This window comes from Sus scrofa, chromosome 8, assembly GCF_000003025.6.
Source record: "Sus scrofa isolate TJ Tabasco breed Duroc chromosome 8, Sscrofa11.1, whole genome shotgun sequence".
Lineage (NCBI taxonomy): Eukaryota > Metazoa > Chordata > Mammalia > Artiodactyla > Suidae > Sus > Sus scrofa.
Genome location: NC_010450.4, coordinates 129,234,024 through 129,252,072, shown reverse-complemented (window position 1 = coordinate 129,252,072; position 18,049 = coordinate 129,234,024). Strand labels below are relative to the sequence as shown.

Sequence of the window (18,049 nt, the reverse complement as noted above, 5' to 3'; positions counted from 1 at the left end):
AAACTCATAGTTGACAATGAGAACAAAAAGTTTCTGAGATGATAGTCCTGTTTATTACTGGGAAAACAGCAATGTACTAATTTAATATGTAGTAGTTTCTGGACTCATTAAAAACTAATAAAGTGGATATTATCATACTAAAAATCTTTAAAGTTACAAGTTATAAAGTAATTGAAATCAAAGAATAGCTATAAGCATGCACTTGCACAACTTGGAAAACTGGGGACAAATATAAAGATATTAGTTATCTGCATGTCATGATTCAGTATTCCAAATTCCATCTAAAAAGATGTATAATTCACACTTCACAAAAAAACCTGTAATTAACTGATCAATTCTTCCCTCTTGTGACATCTTTTAATCCAATGATTTGCAAAAAATATGTTTTGAGAGAGAAAGTAATTTAATTGGAGATTTATGGTTTAGATTAAGCCAACATAAAAAGAATCTATAACCATCGAGAAAAAAAAATAGTATGAGAAGGATAATAAAAATCATTCCAAGCATAACTTTTCTCCAGCCCATCTATGTTGGAGAGATAGTGTAGCTTTATGTCACCCCAAAGACAGAGGCAGGGTATTCTATGTCATGCAACAAGCTTATCCTCCACCTTATTGCTCATCCTGTGGCTACTGTTGCTACAGCTGCTACCAGAAAATATGGAAAAGCTCAGAGGAGAAAGAAGAGAGGCAGAATTGGCAGTGGGTGAGTGTACGCCTCATGTGTATGTGTGTGTATCTCTATGGATGAGTGTGTCTATATGTGTGTGCCCCTTCCTTCCTCAGAGAATGTGAAGCGGTTTATAAAGTTCCAGCCTAACACAGTTCAAAGTAAAGAGAGTCAGGGAGGGTCTGCAAGAATATTCCAAGATGAGAATTTATAAACAGGTCGAAATGATAACCATCAATTTCACAATTTATTGTGTGTCTCATTAGATAAAGGAACTATATCAACAGCTCAGAGATGGCAGCCCTCAAGTACTTTCTGGAGTCCCCAGCTTAGCAGGTCATCACCAGAAGTATCTCCATCAAAGACTTTTTCTGCCTTTCCTTTTTAGGGCTACAGTAGGTCTCTCTTTATGTATCTCAAGGTCATATCAAAGTCTTATTTTTAAATTAGAATGCACTCAAATTAGCAAATATTATCATGATAGAAGAAATCAAAAGCTTATGGCTTTGTTAAAACAAATAATAAAAAAGAATAAGAATATTTTAAAGACTGAGTTTTAAAAACTGTCCTTAGAACTATGGTTACTTACACATAGAAAGATTCATTAAAAAAAAAGAAACAAAGTACAAAGTGTTATTGCAAAGCTAAATAATCTGGAAAAACAAAACAGCCCCACTTTTTTACTATCAGCTCAAACTTAAACATTCACCTACCTACACAAACCTCTGACTCAGACCATCATTTTGACAAGTGAAGCTGCAAAACTGAGAAATACCAGCATTTAAGGCATCAATCACCCTAACCCACCAGTCATAAATAAATTTCAAATTGACATCTAGGGCTTACCTACCTACATAGAGCACACCCTCTTTTGTCTTTCCCGCTGCTTCTGCCACACCCTGTTTGGTTTTTTCAGCAGCAGCCACGACTCCCTCCTTGGCTTTTGAAAGTCCTTTCATGAATACATCCATGGCTAATGAATTCCTTTACACCACACTGGAGAACACAAAATACACTTTGAGAACTTTGGGGTAAAACAAAACGAAATTAGAACCACCCAAGGTAAAAATCACTGAAAGATCAGTAGACTCCCCCGCCCCCCCCCAAAAAAAATGCAGGACTCTTGTAGGTGTACCTCTGTTTCAACCACTGGACAAAGCAGCCTTTTTTTAGCTTTTGCATTAAAAATTTAGCATCTCCCATCCATCTTGTTTGGTGGAAGTCTAGCCTCCTAAACATGGATTGGGATGAATCATCTGAGTTGTTCTCACCGCATTCCAAGTGGAGTTACATGAAAGGACTTACCCCCTCCCCCCTTTCAATTTCCCAGGGTCCAAACGATGAAGGTGTTAAGTTAGAAGTGCGTTTAGAAGACAGATCACAGGAAACGGAAAAAGGAGCTGGAGGAGGGGGGGTCAGAGATACTCAAAATAAATCCCCCAAACAGCTAACAGGTTGATCAGGAAGAGGGGTGGGAAGAGAACCACTCACTCTGGGTGTGGCTGAACCCCAGGCCAACTGCAAGCCCACCTGCAGTGGCTCTCACCCACTGGACGCTGTACCCCACCTTCAGCTGTCTACCCTGAGCAGGCAAGCAGGAGCGTTCACACCTGCAGGCAGTCTCCGGATGCGCGCCAGCTGCCAGAGGTGGAGTTAGCCCGCTGAACCCGCCACCCACCCGGCGCCCAGCACCTGTTAACCCCTTCCCACCTGTTGACTTGCTCTCTCTGCGCTTCCATTTAAAGGCTTGCCCAATACAGCTTGCTTACTTTACAGAGAGAACAGAGAGGGTGGGCTGGGGGATTTAAGGAAAGTAAGAAATAAAAGTTGAATAGTTATAATCCTTCGAGCATCCTCGACTTTCCCAAAGGAAAAGCGTATCCCGGAGAATCCAGACCGCTCAGCCTTTGAGGACGAGAAGAGAGGTAAGCCGAGTCAATTTACTTTCCTCAAGCTCACCAAAGGGGTCAGTGCCCACCTCTAAGAGAGACTCGACTATGGCAGGTCCTCACCGCAGCACTAACCCCCCCCCCCCCCCAGGCGCCGCAATGACTCTTCTCCCACCAGGTTTTCTCCAAGATTTCCCAAGCTGCCCACTTAGATTCACAGGTACTTACCTGATTCCCTTGGCTCCTGAGAACTCCGATCCTCCCCGCACCCACTTAAAAAATTTTAAAAACAATTCCTAAATATTATTTAAATGGGAGGGAGGAGGATAGGAGCGCACAGGAAGGGTGGAGGCGGCACCAGGAGAGGGATGGCCCTCAGCGGAGGCGGCTGTCGGCACAACCCTGGGGGGAGAGGCTGGGGGCGTGGGAGGGAACCCGCGAACCTGTCGTCGAATCGCCACTCCCCGTCCCCCGCACGAGAGGATTCCAGGCAGAAGAAGGGAGGAAGGGAAGGCGGCGAAAGAGCGCCAAGGCTGCCAAAGGCAAGGCGCGGTCCCCGGGTCTGCTCCAAAGCCAGCACACACCTCACCCCCACGTCGCTGCGCTCTGTCTCTCGCCCCCTCTCCTGGGTCCCCTTCTAGTGGTCTCGGTCCTTCTCCTCGTCTTCCTCCTCCTTCTCCTCCGCTCCCCGCCCCCGCAGCGGATTTGTCAGCGCCGCTCCCCGCCCCGCTCCCTGCGCGCGTTGCTTTCCCCGCCGCGTGCACTTCACTCCTCTTCTCGGATGGGGGTGGTGGGAGGCTGTACCTCCAACGCCAGCCGCCCGCCTGGGCTTGGGAGACTGGAAGGTGGGGTGTTGGGCGGTTCACCTCAAGTTCAGGGGCGCCCGGGCTCTGGCGGCGATCCGGAGCTCTGAGGCTTGGGCTGATGTCTGATGTCTGTTTCTCTCTCCCCATCCCCCCTCCTTCCCAGTCTCCGCCTTTCCCCCCGGTTTTTCCTGCGGACCCCCACGTCATGAGCCAGCCCGGGGAAGTGGGGTCTGAGGGCTCTACCACCAAAATAGCGCCAGTCTTTCGGGGAGCTGCTAAAGGAGACAGGTAGCTTCGGAAGGTACCCGCATCAGGACCAAGCGCAGGTTTCCCTCGCATCACTGAAATTGGATGAAGGGTCCTTAGGACACAATGTTAACGAAGCTTTTGTTTAACTATTCTCCGGATTTAACGTTTGTTCTTAACCTCTCCTGAGCCCGAAGTGGTCCGGCAGGTGGAGAGGCGACTAGTAAGGATGAGTTACAGGTTGAGGAGGCAGGAGGAGGCTCGTCAAATCCTCTTCCCACCCCACTATCACCATTTTCTTTCCACCAATCAGCGGCTGCCAGACGCTGATTTTTCCCATCAGTGGATCAAGGAATAAATATTCCCCAGCCGTCGAAACCCAGCGGCTGTAAGGCGTTTTGTTCTCAGAATGGGATTTACTTTCCAGATTCCTGTTCCTGGATGGAAGAGATAAATCCAGAGTGACTGAGTCTCCTGAACCGTCATATCCAATTTCATGGGCCCCTTCTGAAAAGAGAGATTCCACATACCACTCACCTTTCCGACTACTGATTCACGTTGTCCTCGGGGCTGACAGGCTACCCCATCCCACACACAGACACACAGACATACACATGCACGAGCTTCAAGACAATTTTTGCATTGCTTGACACAGTTTCACCTTTCAGAGCTGGAGGGAAAACAGCTGTTCCTGGATCACACCGGAATGGAGAACCAAGCTCCTCCCCCTAACAGACTGCCTCTGCTTGCTTTGCCTGGAATAGGAGGATGCTTTTAGAACTGGAAGGGGAAAAAACAGGTCTTTGCAGATTTTTTTTTTTTTTTTTGCTTGTCTTGTGTTTATTTGTGTGTGTGTGGGGGGGAATTTCTCTGATCCTTGGACTCACATTCTGGAATGTGAGTAAAAAGTAATTTAAATCTACAAAAACAACAGTTTGAAACCCAAAGAGATGGGAAGCAAGTATATATATTGCTTAACCTACTCCTTGCACTGATGGTCGGCCCTTTTAAAAAGTAGGCTTTCTAAAAACGCTCCTATTTTGTTTCCTGGGGAACTTGGAAGGAAACTTGGAAGTTGGTTTGCTTTTTGGCTTTGAGAGCCAATACAAGTTATGTTCAGTTTTCTCTTGTAAAGGGAGAGGAACCAAGATGATCCCTCTCTTTTCAACTTTTTATTATGGGAAATGTTCAAACATACAAGAATGGAGAGAATAGGAATTCCTGTTGTGGCTCAGCAGTGACAAACCCAACTAGTATCCGTGGGGATGCGGGTTCCATCCCCAGCCTCACTTAATGGGTTCAGGATCCTGCATTGCCATGAGCTGCAGTGTGGGTCAGGGATAGGGCTGGGATCTGGTGTTGCTGTGGCTGTAGTAGTAGTATAGGCCAGTAGCTACAGGTCCAGCCACCCCTGGCCTGGGAACTTCCATATACTGCGGGTGCACCCCTAAAAAGCAAAACAAAAACAAAAATAGAATAAAGGACTCTCCATGGAATATCACCCAGCTTCCACTGTTTTCTTTCTTCTTTTTTTTTTTTTTTGTTGTTGTTGTTGTTGTTATTGTTGTTGTTGCTATTTCTTGGGCCGCTCCCGTGGCATATGGAGGTTCCCAGGCTAGGGGTTGAATCGGAGCTGTAGCCACCGGCCTACGCCAGAGCCACAGCAACGCGGGATCCGAGCCGCGTCTGCAACCTACACCACAGCTCACGGCAACGCAGGATCGTTAACCCACTGAGCAAGGGCAGGGACCGAACCTGCAACCTCATGGTTCCTAGTCGGATTCGTTAACCACTGCGCCACGACGGGAACTCCTTCCATTGTTTTCTAATGCAGTCAACCACGTGCATCTGCATTCTTGTCTATTCCCTATATTTATCACTACTCCTTCCCCCAATTTTTACTAAATCCCAAGAATTATATATGTCTTTTCATCTGTAAATATTTAACCCTGCATCCATAAAATATAAATCTTTTAAAATAAACAATACTATTTCAATGGTCTTTTCTCAATTTTAAGTAAGATTTATAAACAGCGATAGGCTCAGCTCTTGAGTGTTCCCTTAAAACAGTTTTGAAAAATACATGCTGGGAAAAGCATCTGAAAGGGAATGGAATGTGTGTACACGTAGAACTGAATCACTGTGCTGTACAGCAGAAAGTATCACCACTTTGTAAATCAACTCTACTTCAACAAAACTTCAGTAAAAACTCCAATAAAAAGAGAGAGGGGAAAAGACATACATTAGTGGAACCCACACCGTTAAAAATAAATACATGAAACATTTCATCACCCCAGAAAGTTTCCTTGTGCCCTTTTAAGTTGTATATATTCTAGAATTTCTTAAAAATAAAATTATACAGTATGAACTTTTTTTTTTTTTTGGTATCTGGCTTCTTTTACTTATATTTACTTAGCCTAATATTCATCTGTGTTGTTGCATGAACTGGTAGTGTTTCTTTTTCTTTCTCTCTCTCTCTCTCTTTTTTTTTTTCCAGGCCCACACCCATGACATATGTAAGTTCCCAGGCTAGGGGTCCAATCAGAGCTGTAGTTGTCAGCTTGTACCATAGCCACAGCAACGTGAGATCCAAACTGCGTTTGCAACCTACACTTCAGCTCACAGCAATGCTGGATCCTTAACCCACTGAGCAAGGCCAGGGATCAAACCTGAGCCCTCATGGATCCTAGCTAGGTTTGCTACCACTGAGCTGCAACAGGAACTCCAGTAGTGTTGGTGTTTTTATTGCTTTCAATTATTTCCCTTTATTACTGCCAATAACAAATGTTTTCCTGAGTGACACATCACAACTAGTTATTTAATATAAATATTAAATATTCAATTATATGACATATTTATAGCTTAACAGGGGCCTCCTTAAGAAGTCAAAAGGGTGAATAAAGTGAGACATACCTTATACCCTACACGGACCAATGAGAGAATTACTTTGAAGCAGGTGTTGAGCATTTTTGTGCTTCTTGTAGCATAGCATGATTCCACACCCTTCTGTGGTACTTTATGCTTGGCAAAGAACTAATTACTGTATCATTTAATCATAGTAAGTGGGAAAGTTAAGTTTTATTATGTACCTTTTGCAGACAGGGAATCCAAAGCCCCAAAAATTTTGGTAAAAGGCAGAAAATGTGGCAGAGCTGAGATAATCCAGCAGGAACTATTCCAGAAGGCACACTGTCTCCTGAATTGGCCAAACCCTCTGGAACCTTACAGATTGGGCATGGGATAGAGTGGGAGGAAAAAAGGTGAGTCCCGGTTCTGTGACAAATAACCTTTGAATTTGGACGTGGGAAGGGAAATAAAGGGGCATTTGGGTCCTAAAACGCTGCATTCATATTTGAAATTTTGCCATTTCTGTACTGCTAATCATCTGCAGGGAAAGATGATTTCTCATCCCTCACACAAAAAAGAAAATGATAAAATACTTTGCTGTCATTCAGAATTATAAGTCTATGTTCTATTCCTCTTTTCATTCCTTAAAGTGCCTTGAATGCAGCAAGCAGGCCATAAACCTTCAATAACTGGGAATATCGATAGTGGCATTGCTTCTGTTCTACGTGTAGTCTTTTAGTTCAGTATTCCTAAGGAGGCAGAATTACTCAAGGAAAAAGAAGGGGACCGAAGTTAAAGTTTTGTTTTTGTTTTCTTTATTTTCTATCGTTAGTCAACAGCATCGGCTTGAGTAAATTTTTAATGGAATACAACTTGAAATTGAAACTAAAAAAAATAAAAAAAAAAAAAACAAAAACTCATGAATCACCTACACCTCATAAGAAATATGGAAGAATAACCTATGGGGAGGCATTACTGCTGTGCATATTTTGTTAATGACTACATTTATATTGGTGTTCTCTTTCATAAATGAAATCCAAGTATTTTGCTAGTTTTTAATAGGATTATTTTATCTGAGTTTAATACAGTAATTTAGCTAATGATTAACATTCTATGAAATGCATGGTTAACCTAGACTCTCTGCTTTCTCCATAAACAACTGATCTTTTAGGTGTGACATGTGGTAAGCTTGTGCTGAAAAGTGGAATGACATGAAAAATAAGAAAACTGCCCATGACCAAATATGGAAAAGAGGATAAGAATTGATGTAATGTGTTTAAGTGAGGGAAATATCATCTCTACTATCTTTGAGTAATATTCCATATTTATTGTGAAGAGAAGGAGCAATGTAATGTTGATTCTTGGGCCTCTTGTTTCTTTTCCTAAATTTTTTTTTTTCTTTTTAGGGTCACGCCAGTGGCATATGGAAGTTCCCAGGCTAGGGGTCGAATCAGAGCTGTAGCCACTGGCCTATGCCACAGCAACACAAACACGGGTCAAGCCATGTCTGCGACCTACACCACAGCTCACGGCAACACACCGCAAGTCACAGCAATGCCAGTTCTTAACCCACTGAGCGAGGCCAGGGATTGGAACTGCATCCTCATGGATGACTAGTCAGATTCATGGGCCACTTGTTTCTTATTCACTACCTGCACCTTCCTCTCCCTTGCAGCAGCTATATGAAAAATAGGAGGCAGTGAGATCTTGGAATGCCTCTCTTGTAATTTCACAGTGGGCACAGAAGGGAAAGCCTAATGCATACATTAGGGGTGGCATTATGTATGATTTTGGAAAGGCGTTGTGCTTGAGATGGGAGAGTAAATCTACTCCAAAGAGATATGAAGAGTAACACAGAGTGTATATAAGTCCAAGGGAGATTATCTAATTTGACCCCGTGGACAACTTCCTGTTGATTCTACAATACCATATGCAATGAAAAATAATGGACATTTGTTCTAGCATGTGTAATTTATCATATTGACAGTATTTATTAATATTATAGCATATCCTCAAAAAGTGGAATTACGGGAGTTCCCATTGTGGCTCAGTGGAAACAAATCTACTATCCATGAGCACACAGGTTCAATCCTTGACCTCGCTTAGGGGGTTAGGGATCCAGTGTTGCCATGAGCTATGGTGTAGGTTGCAGATGTAGCTCAGTCTCACATTACTGTGGCTGTGATGCAGGCCTGAGGCTGCAGCTCTGATTTGACCCCTAGCCTGAGAACCTCTATATGCCATGGATGTGGCCATAAAAAGACAAAAAAAAAAAAAAAGTGGAATTACCATAAATTATGACTCTAAGAAAGTACCATGTAAAATATATAAAATTCAATTGGATATTATTTCAACTATCCCTGTGGTTTGTGGTGCTAAGAGTATGAAGTCATGCAAGATTCCAAGACTAAAGATTTAAAGTCAGATAGAAAATATGTTTAAATATTTGCGATCTAAAAGTTCAAATAGATGGCCAACATGCTCACGAAAAGGTACTCAACACTGCTAATTATTGGAGAAATGAAAATCAAAACCACAATGAGATACCACTTTACATGGATGAGAATGGCCATCATCAAAAAGTCTAAAAATAGGAGTTCCCACTGTAGCACAGTGGCTTAAAAATTCAACTGCAGTGGTTCAGGTCACTGCAGAGGCATGGGTTTGATCCCTGACCTGGGCAGTTTGTTAAAAGATCCAGTGTTGCCACAGCTTCAGCATAGGTCACAGCTGCAGCTCAGATTCAAGCTTAACCCACATACCATGGGTGCAGCAATGAGAAAAAATCTACAAAAATGGAGAGGGTGTGGAGAAAAGGGAACCCTGCTCTACTGTTAGGGGGAATGTACATTGATGCAGCTACTATGCAGAATGAGATGGAGGTTCTTAAAAAACTAAAAATAGAACTACCATATGATTGAGTGGTTCCACTCCTGGGCATCTATCCAGGGAAAACCGTAACTCAAAAAGGTACATGCATCCCAATGTTCATTGCAGCACTATTTACAATAGCCAAGACAGGAAAGCAGCCTAAACATCCCATCTACAGAGGAATGGATAAAGATGCAATGTATATATATACACAATGGAATATTACTCACCCATAAAAAAGAACGAATAAGAACTGAATCACTTTGCTATACACCTGAAACATTGTAAATCAGCTATACTTCAATAGAAATGTAAAAAATGAAACAAACAAAAACTTCAAATAACTTCAGTATTAGAAGGAAAAACATAGTTACGAGCTCAAGAATGCACTAAACCCTGGTAAGCATGGTAGACTTCTGAAAGTAGAGGTTCTAGACACAAGTTAAATGCAAGGACTTAGCTGTGCTCTACTACTTGGTAGCAGGAGTGAGAGCAAGTATCCAAACTCTCAAATTTTCTTATCTGTGAAATGAGAATGATATTTCACTTGTGTGATTGTTATGCACAATAAGTAATATGCTTCTTAGCAAAGGAACAAGCACCATGGAAGCTCCCAGTACAAGTAGCCATTATTATTATCTACCCTATATGTTTTAGGGTGTCCTAAAAACACTTTTTTTTTTCATTACACTAGTTTCAACATTATTCCTCCTACCCACAACTCACCTGAGGTATCAGATGCCTTCCCTTCAATAACTTTGGCTCACTCTGGAAGTGAAGGATCTCCAACTAGGGATGGAAGTTGTGGGCATTAGAGTGTGAAGAATCTAGAAACATGGATGGGGTCATTAGTTGAACACCTGCCAATATCTCTTTTCTCTCCTTAAGTGTAGATTACATTAACGTCACTCATAGCAATTTGCTTCAGCAGCCTGAAGAAATATAGTAATAACAATAGAATTAACATGTGGTGTCTTTAGGAGTTCCGTCGTGGCTCTGTGGTTAACGAATCTGACTAGGAACCATGAGGTTGCGCGTTCGATCCCTGGCCTTGCTCAGTGGGTTAAGGATCTGGCATTGCTGTGAGCTGTGGTGTAGGTCACAGATGTGGCTCGGATCCTGCGTTGCTGTGGCTCTGGTGTAGGCTGGTGGCTACAGCTCCGATTTGACCCTAGCCTGGGAACCTCCATATGCCGAGGGAGCAGCCCTAGAAAAGGCAAAAAGACAAAAAAAAAAAAAAAAAAAAAAAACGAAAAACATCATGTGGAGTCTTTACTGAGCGTTTTACATTCTTGGAACCTGGTTTCTTCAAAGGGGTGGTGGCAGAGTTCTGTATGAATGAATGATGTTCATTTTCCAAAGGAGAAAAATAAAATGGTACAACATATGGTGACAGCAGCTCTGAAAGGCTTCAGAATGAGTATCCAGTTCAGGGATAAACACAGCTTTAACATTCCAGGTGGGTGAAGAAGAGACACACGGATGAGACAGTGACATCTTACACTTTCAGCAGTATCTGGGTACAGGAGAGCAGAAAATAAATGGATGAAAAAGCATTTCAGGGGAATTTATAATGTTTTTGCGTGATGTTTTAAACTGAAGTTATAATACCTTCATAAGCAGAGAAATCATAACAAATTAGCAAAATGAGCACGTATATTATAATATCATAATTATCCAGGCATCTGATATATTTTCCTCTGTAGATAATTCGAAGGATGATGTGGCATTTAAGAAATTTTCTTCACCACTATATAAAAAGCACATTACTAACGTTTTGAAAACTTGTTATCCCACCTAAAATTGGAAATTTAAATTACTAAGAGAGTAAAACAAGGAAGTGAGAAGAAATTATTTCTTAATGGTTACTTGATAAATGCTAATAAAACATACCCATATAAATACAGATTTATAACATCATTTTGACTAAAAATATTGCACTGTATCATATAATCAATTGCTTATTTTTAACTTATGTTTACTTTTTATAAACATAACTCGAATTTAATTTTTTCTATCATCTTCACAAGAAAGAATAAGACAAGAATTTGTATATGTATTCATTCTAATAATTTTTCACATATAAAGTGTTACAAATGTGTTCTTTTTTTTTTTTTTTTTTTGACCATTCCCACAGCATGTGGAACTTCCAGGGCCAAGGACTGAACCTGTGCCAGAGTAGACACCCAGACTGCTGTAGTGACAATGCTGGATTTTTAACCCATTGCGCTGCAGGAGAACTCCATGAATGAGCTCCTTTGAATCAACTTCTCAATGGTAAACAATGACTCTCCTTTAGATTACAGATTCCTTTTGGGGTCTATTTCTATTTAAATTTCCTTTAACTTTCCTCCTTAAAACATAGGATATTTTTTATGTTTCTGTTTTTAGATAAGATAAGAGAAACCCAAGTAATCAAATTATGGCAAAGAAGGAGTTTTACATACATATAGTACTGGCTATTAAAGGTTTGAAAATGGTTTGTGTATTTTTCTTTTATGTTACCAAAATTTAAAGCAAGAAATAGACCTACTTAAATATTTAAATTTCCAATTTCAACAAGAAATCTAACAGATGTTTCACAGATATGTCTTTAAGTACATGTACCAGAAGGAAGAAGAACAAAGATTTTTACATGATTTCATCATCAAAAGAAAAAACTGATTTATATTAAAAGTCTGATGATATTAATCAAATGTGTATAGCTGATTTTCGAGTAAGAAAACAGCATATACTTGCAAGACCATCAAGATTAGACAAAACAATATGATACTTAAATACATACACACATATACATGTAATGCAGATGTTACATACAGTAAAGAAAGAATAGTAGTGAAGCTATTTGCTAAGTGTTTTCAATGTAAAAGAGATCTGCTTTTAATGCCTTAGTTTATTTCTGTGTGTCTATAGCAACAATCAATTGAGAATTCAGTCTACTGGTTGATCTTGGATTAAGGTCTTAACCTATAGGGTACATTTAAATAATTAAAAAACGCTCTCAAGATAATGTTAAATATTAATGGATTGCGATGACGGGACAGACTGAAATGACATTCTATAAATAGAATTCTCTTTTATCTTTTGTTACATAAATAGCTTATGCTCATTGAAGAAAAGTGTGTAAAAGAAAAAGGAAGAAACAAATAAAATTTCAGTATGTCTAATATTCTTTTCAAGCAGCACGCAATGCAGCCACATAAGCTTGCATCTGATCTTTCACTCTGCTTGCGCTCTGCACTCTGCTCTGGAAGAGATAAGGATTAGCTGTACCTACCCTGTAAATTGGTGAAAATGGATTGAGCTAATGTGTGTAAATCACCACTACGATGGTATGTGAAAAAACTGATTCTACTTAAAAGGCCTATTTTAGGGGAGGAGCAGGTAGAATAATCAATCATTTTGCTCCTCTTTTCCTTAGACAAATGCGGCATAGGACGAAATAATGTTTGCAGAAGTAAAGAATGGATCTTAGTTCTGGACACTGACGAACCCTGACAGTATGAGAAGAAAGTGAGTTATAAAAACTTTTCCAGTTAAGCAGAAAACCTCCAAAACAAAAATCAAGCATCCGATGGATTCTACCTAGACGCAAAGGAGAATTGGCCCAAGGGTCTCTTACTTATTACTAATTTCTCAAAACAGTTTATTAAAAACCATTCAATGTTATTGTCTATAAAATTAAAACTCTCTAAGAAAGGATTGGCATCAAGATGTGAAGCTGAAGGAGGGAGGTCCACCACCCACAATGTATGCATTGTACCCGCTTCATCCTTTACACTGGAAATCCAAGTTTGAAAATTTGAAACAAATTCCAAGAGCCAAAGGTGTCAGAGATGAAAATATTCAAAAACATAAAAATCCTTCTAAAACAATTCTCTTCCTTTCTCTATCACTAAAGTCAGCGCTATTAGAATAGCTTCCCCCCAAATCTATCAGAGTGCATCGGTACTGCCAGCTGCATCTTAGGTCATCGATGGAAGTAGCTGATGAGCTTTCGGTGTTGTTGTATGTATACAGTATTTAGTTAATAGTCACATATATGCGTGTAATTTTTGACAATGTTTAACATAAGTATATTGAAAAGAAAATCATGGACATGGAGAACAAACTCGTGGTTGCCAAGGGAGAGGGGGAGGGAGTAGGATGGACTGGGCATTTGGGGTTAGGAGGTGCAAACTATGCCTTTGGAGTGGATAAGTAATGAGATCCTGCTGTATAGCACAGATGATGGAGCATGATAACGTGAGAAAAAAGAATGTATACGTGTATGTGTGACTGGGCCACTTTGCTGTACAGTAGAAAATTGACAGAACACTGTAAACCAGCTATAATAGAAAAAATAAAAACCATTGTAAAATTAAAAAAAAATAAAATAGATTGCTTTTCTTCCAGAAGTTTGGAAACTTCACTGAGAATATTGCCAGTGGTTCGTGTCCTCTGTCTTTATCACAAAGCTATGGAGCACATCTCGCAAGGATCCACAGACGCTTATCTGAAGATGAATGGAGGCTCACAGGCATCTTACATTATCATGGCCTAAAAATGACCTAGCAGAGTGGCAGAGGAGAGCAGTAGTGAAGCAAGGCAAATGTTTCTCTCCATTGCCGAAAGCATCAGCCTCTCAGAGTCCATTTTCCAAGGAGAAACATCTAGACAGAGTCACTTGTCCCTATCGGAGAATGGAGCACCCTCTTTCATTTGTACCCCAGCAAGAGAATTCTACAGAACATGTATTCTAGCCACTCCTGCTTATAATAACTAGCTGGCAACGCTCATGGAGTTATTTTTTACATGATATTCTTCTCTATTAAAACACTGACTTTTTCTTGGTCTGGATGATTTATACCGTCGTGATCACTATAATCCTACTTCTCAAGTTCTCTTCCCCAGCTCTCTTCTCCCCGAAGGGGAAAAAAAAATGAATTTAATACCTTTCTGAGTAGCGCTTAATTGCATAGAAAGAATGTTATACCTTTTAGAGTGTTAATTAGAGACAGTAATAATATGACAACTCTCATCTAAAATCCTTTCAAATTTTTCTATCAGGACTGGAATGGAGTTGAGCTTCTGCATGCTTGCCAAATATGCAAATTTATTTTTTCTAGGGATTTAGAGAAGGCATCATGAGGAAATTTTCCATATGTGAATTGTGTGTTCTGATTGACATGTTGAGACCTTTAATGAAGACAGAGAGCAATGCAGAAACCTCTGAATACATAGAGGGTAAAATGTAGAACTTCATATAATTAGGAAGGCTGTCATTCAGTCAGGATTTTTCTTACCCTCTTTTCACCCTATCCTTTCTCTCAGTTTTGTCTTTTGATTTTTCATGACTTTCTCTTTCCTAAAATACTGGTCTTCATTTACCAAGGCAGGAATAGCTGGTAGAGTTAACATCCCAACTGCTACAGGCTGAATCATGTCCCTCCCAATTTCATTTGTTGAAGCCCTAACCCACAGCACTTCAGATCATGACTGCAGTTGGAGAGTGTCTTTAAAGAGCTAATTAAGTTTAAATGAGGTCATTGAGGTGAACTTGATCCCATATAACTTGTGGCCTTTAAAAAAGAGGAGATTATTATCAGACACAACTTAGAATAGATTTACAAGGAGATCCTGCTGAATAGCATTGAGAACTATGTCTAGATACTCATGTTGCAACAGAAGAAAGGGTGGGGGAAAAAATGTAATTGTAATGTATACATGTAAGGATAACCTGACCCCCTTGCTGTTCAGTGGGAAAATAAAAAAAAATATTAAAAAAATAAAAATAAAAAGAGGAGATTAGGATACAGACACACACACAGGGAAGACCTTGTGAAGATACCAGAGGAAGACAGCCATCTACAAGCCAAGGAGAAAGACCTTCGTCTCAGACTTCTAGCCCCATAACAATGAGAAATAAATACCTGCTATTTAAGCCACCAGTCTGTAGTACTTTGTTATGGTAGCTCTAGAAGACTACTACTTCAGGATGTTACTTATATTTTCAAATGAAACTATGCAGCTACACAATGTGCCCTGTCATGGTATTTTTCCTGGGAGGTCTGAAGTTTGTAAAAGCAAAATGACCAGCCCAAGATCAACCAACCAGTATCACCCCAGCGGATGATGTGGAGGCCATAGTTTTCACTATTTTAACCCCTTTGTGTATGCTCTCATAATTAAATATGACAGGGAATAAAATACATAGAATTAGCACTAGTCCATCTCCTCCTTCATAGGTGTTTATTTTGTATTCTACGGACTTCAGAGGGTGGGGAATAAAATCTGAGAGTAGAGAACAAAAGCTAGCACTATGAATATTTTAAAATAAATACACACAACCAAAAATACAATTTTGAGGCTTGAATTTCAGGCTGCAAAACCAGCCTAACCAATATCCTATGACCGTCATCATTTCAGCTCTCATTCTTTGAATCGGTGTGGTAGGGAGGTTAACCTCAAAATCATTGGTGTAATAAATGCAATTTAGAGCTGAAAATTGGAAGAGCTGAATTATAAGCAGGATATTAAGGATGTATTATCTGATTTCACCACATTATAACCAGCTGGAAGATCAAAAGCATCCATTAACTTCTCAACTTCCTACCCTATAGGGCTTTCAATCCAAACTGCTCAGACAACTCAGCAGAAAGTGTCCATGTTGGTTCCTAAATTGGGTAGAGACAATAGAAAACATTATTTATGGTTTTTTAAATTTTATATAATGATTTTTATTTTTTTCCATTATAGCTGGTTTACAGTGTTCTGTCAATTTTATACTGTACAAGCTTGGTGACCAGTTACATATACATGTATACATTCTTTTTTCTCACATTACCATGCTCCATCATAAGTGACTAGACATAGTTCGACAGATGATTGGATTAGGAAGATGTAGTATATATACACAATGGAGTACTACTCAGCCATAAGAAAGAACAAAATCATGCCATTTGCAGCAACATGGATGGATCTAGAGACTCTCATACTGAGTGAAATAAGTCAGAAAGAGAAAGACAAATACCATATGATATCACTTATATCTGGAATCTAATATATGGCACAAATGAACCTTTCCACAGAAAAGAAAATCATGGACTTGGAGAATAGACTTATGGTTGCCAAGGGGGAGGGAGAGGAGGGGGGTGGATTGGGAGTTTGGGGTTAACAGATGCAGACTATTTATGTTTTAAGAGATTCATCTTGATGTATGTTTTTCTACCCTTTGACATTTTGATTGTGTACCTATGTGTTACTAAATGGTTAGTTCCTATAATGGACATTTGTTGAACAAACGAAAACAATTATTTTTTTCTATTTTTGGTGCCTGTCATGTGTCTGGGGTAAGGACCCAGGAGGTTCTCAAACCCTTTCACCCCTTGATCTCAAGTTTACAGGACTCAGTCTCTCTTTGGAGTCTATTGTTTTCTTTTGCAGGAAACTGTCTACTTACCCAAGGGACTCCTGTGAGGGCTAGGGTTCTGCTTTGTTTTTGACAATGCTTAACTTGAAAACCTGGCAGTTTTCTCCACAAGCTTCCTAAAGGTAGGCTGCTGCATTTGTGAAAAGATTGAATGATATTTTGATTCAAAATGTTCTTCAAAAAATTATTAGGGATAGGCAAATCAAAACAGCCATCACCTCATATATATCAGCATGGTTATCATCAAAAGCTACAAATGTTGGAGAGGATGTAGAGAAAAGGGAACGTTTGTACACTGTTGGTGGGAATGCCAATTGGTATGGCTACTATGGAAAAGAATATGGAGGTTCCTCAAAAAGCTAAAAATAGAACTACCATATGATCCAGCAATTCCAATCTTAGGTATATATCTGGAAAAACCAAAAACACTAATTTGAAAATATGCATGCACTCCAATGTTCATAGCAGCACTATTTGCAAAAGCCAAGATATGGAAGCCACCCAAGTGCCTATCAACAAAGAGATAGATAAGATATGGTTTATTTATTACATTCTGGACCACATTACTTAGCTATAAAAAGAATGAAATTCTTTCATCTACAGCAACATGGATGAACCTGGAGAATACTGTACTAAGTGAAATAAGTTAGACAGAAAAGACAAATACTGTTTGATATCACCAATATGTAGAATCTTAAAACTAATACAAATAAAACAAACGAATGTATACACAAAACAGAAACAATGTCGCAGATATAGAGAACAGACTAGTGGTTATCAGAAGGGAGAAAGAGGGGAGGGAAAAATTAGGGTATGGAATTAAGAGACACCAACTGCTATGTATGAAACAGATGAACAATGAGGCTATATTGATTGTATAGTATAGCGAATTATAGCTATTATAATAAATGTTAATGGAGTATAATCTGTAAAGATACTGTATCACTGTACTATATACCTGAACTTCATATAATATTGTAAATCAATTCTATTTCAATAAAACATTGTATCATTCTAGTTTGACTACTTAATATTTTCATTAGGGAGTTCCTACCGTGCCTCAGAGGTTAACGAACCCAACTAGTATCGATGAGGTTGCGGTTTCCATCCCTGGCCTCACTCAGTGGGTCAGGGATCCAGTATTGTGGTGAGCTGTGGTGTAGGTTGCAGACATGGCTCGGATCCTGCGTTATTGTGGCTGTGGTGTAGGCCAGCAGCGGCAGCTCAGATTCGACCCTAGCCTGGGACCTCCATATGTTGTGGGTACTGCCCTAAAAAGACAAAAGACAAAAAGGAACAAACAAACCAAA

At 40.0% G+C, this 18,049-nt stretch overlaps 1 protein-coding gene and 1 long non-coding RNA gene across 14 annotated transcripts in view; one reads left to right on the top strand and one right to left on the bottom strand.

Annotated features, from left to right (window-relative positions):
- SNCA (synuclein alpha) overlaps nucleotides 1-4,349 on the bottom strand; it is a 140,584-nt gene extending 136,235 nt beyond the window's left edge. Inside the window, 2 exon segments of one of the 13 annotated variants that reach the window (NM_001037145.1) lie at nucleotides 1,520-1,665; nucleotides 4,272-4,349. In NM_001037145.1, coding sequence (NP_001032222.1) covers nucleotides 1,520-1,640 — 121 coding nt within the window. In that variant the 5' untranslated portion in view covers nucleotides 1,641-1,665; nucleotides 4,272-4,349. 13 annotated transcript variants of the gene reach the window in all.
- LOC102165105 lies at nucleotides 4,274-13,474 on the top strand. Its single transcript, XR_002346868.1, has 4 exons — nucleotides 4,274-4,409; nucleotides 6,709-6,870; nucleotides 11,466-12,660; nucleotides 12,750-13,474. It is a non-coding gene; the product is annotated as an uncharacterized LOC102165105 (long non-coding RNA).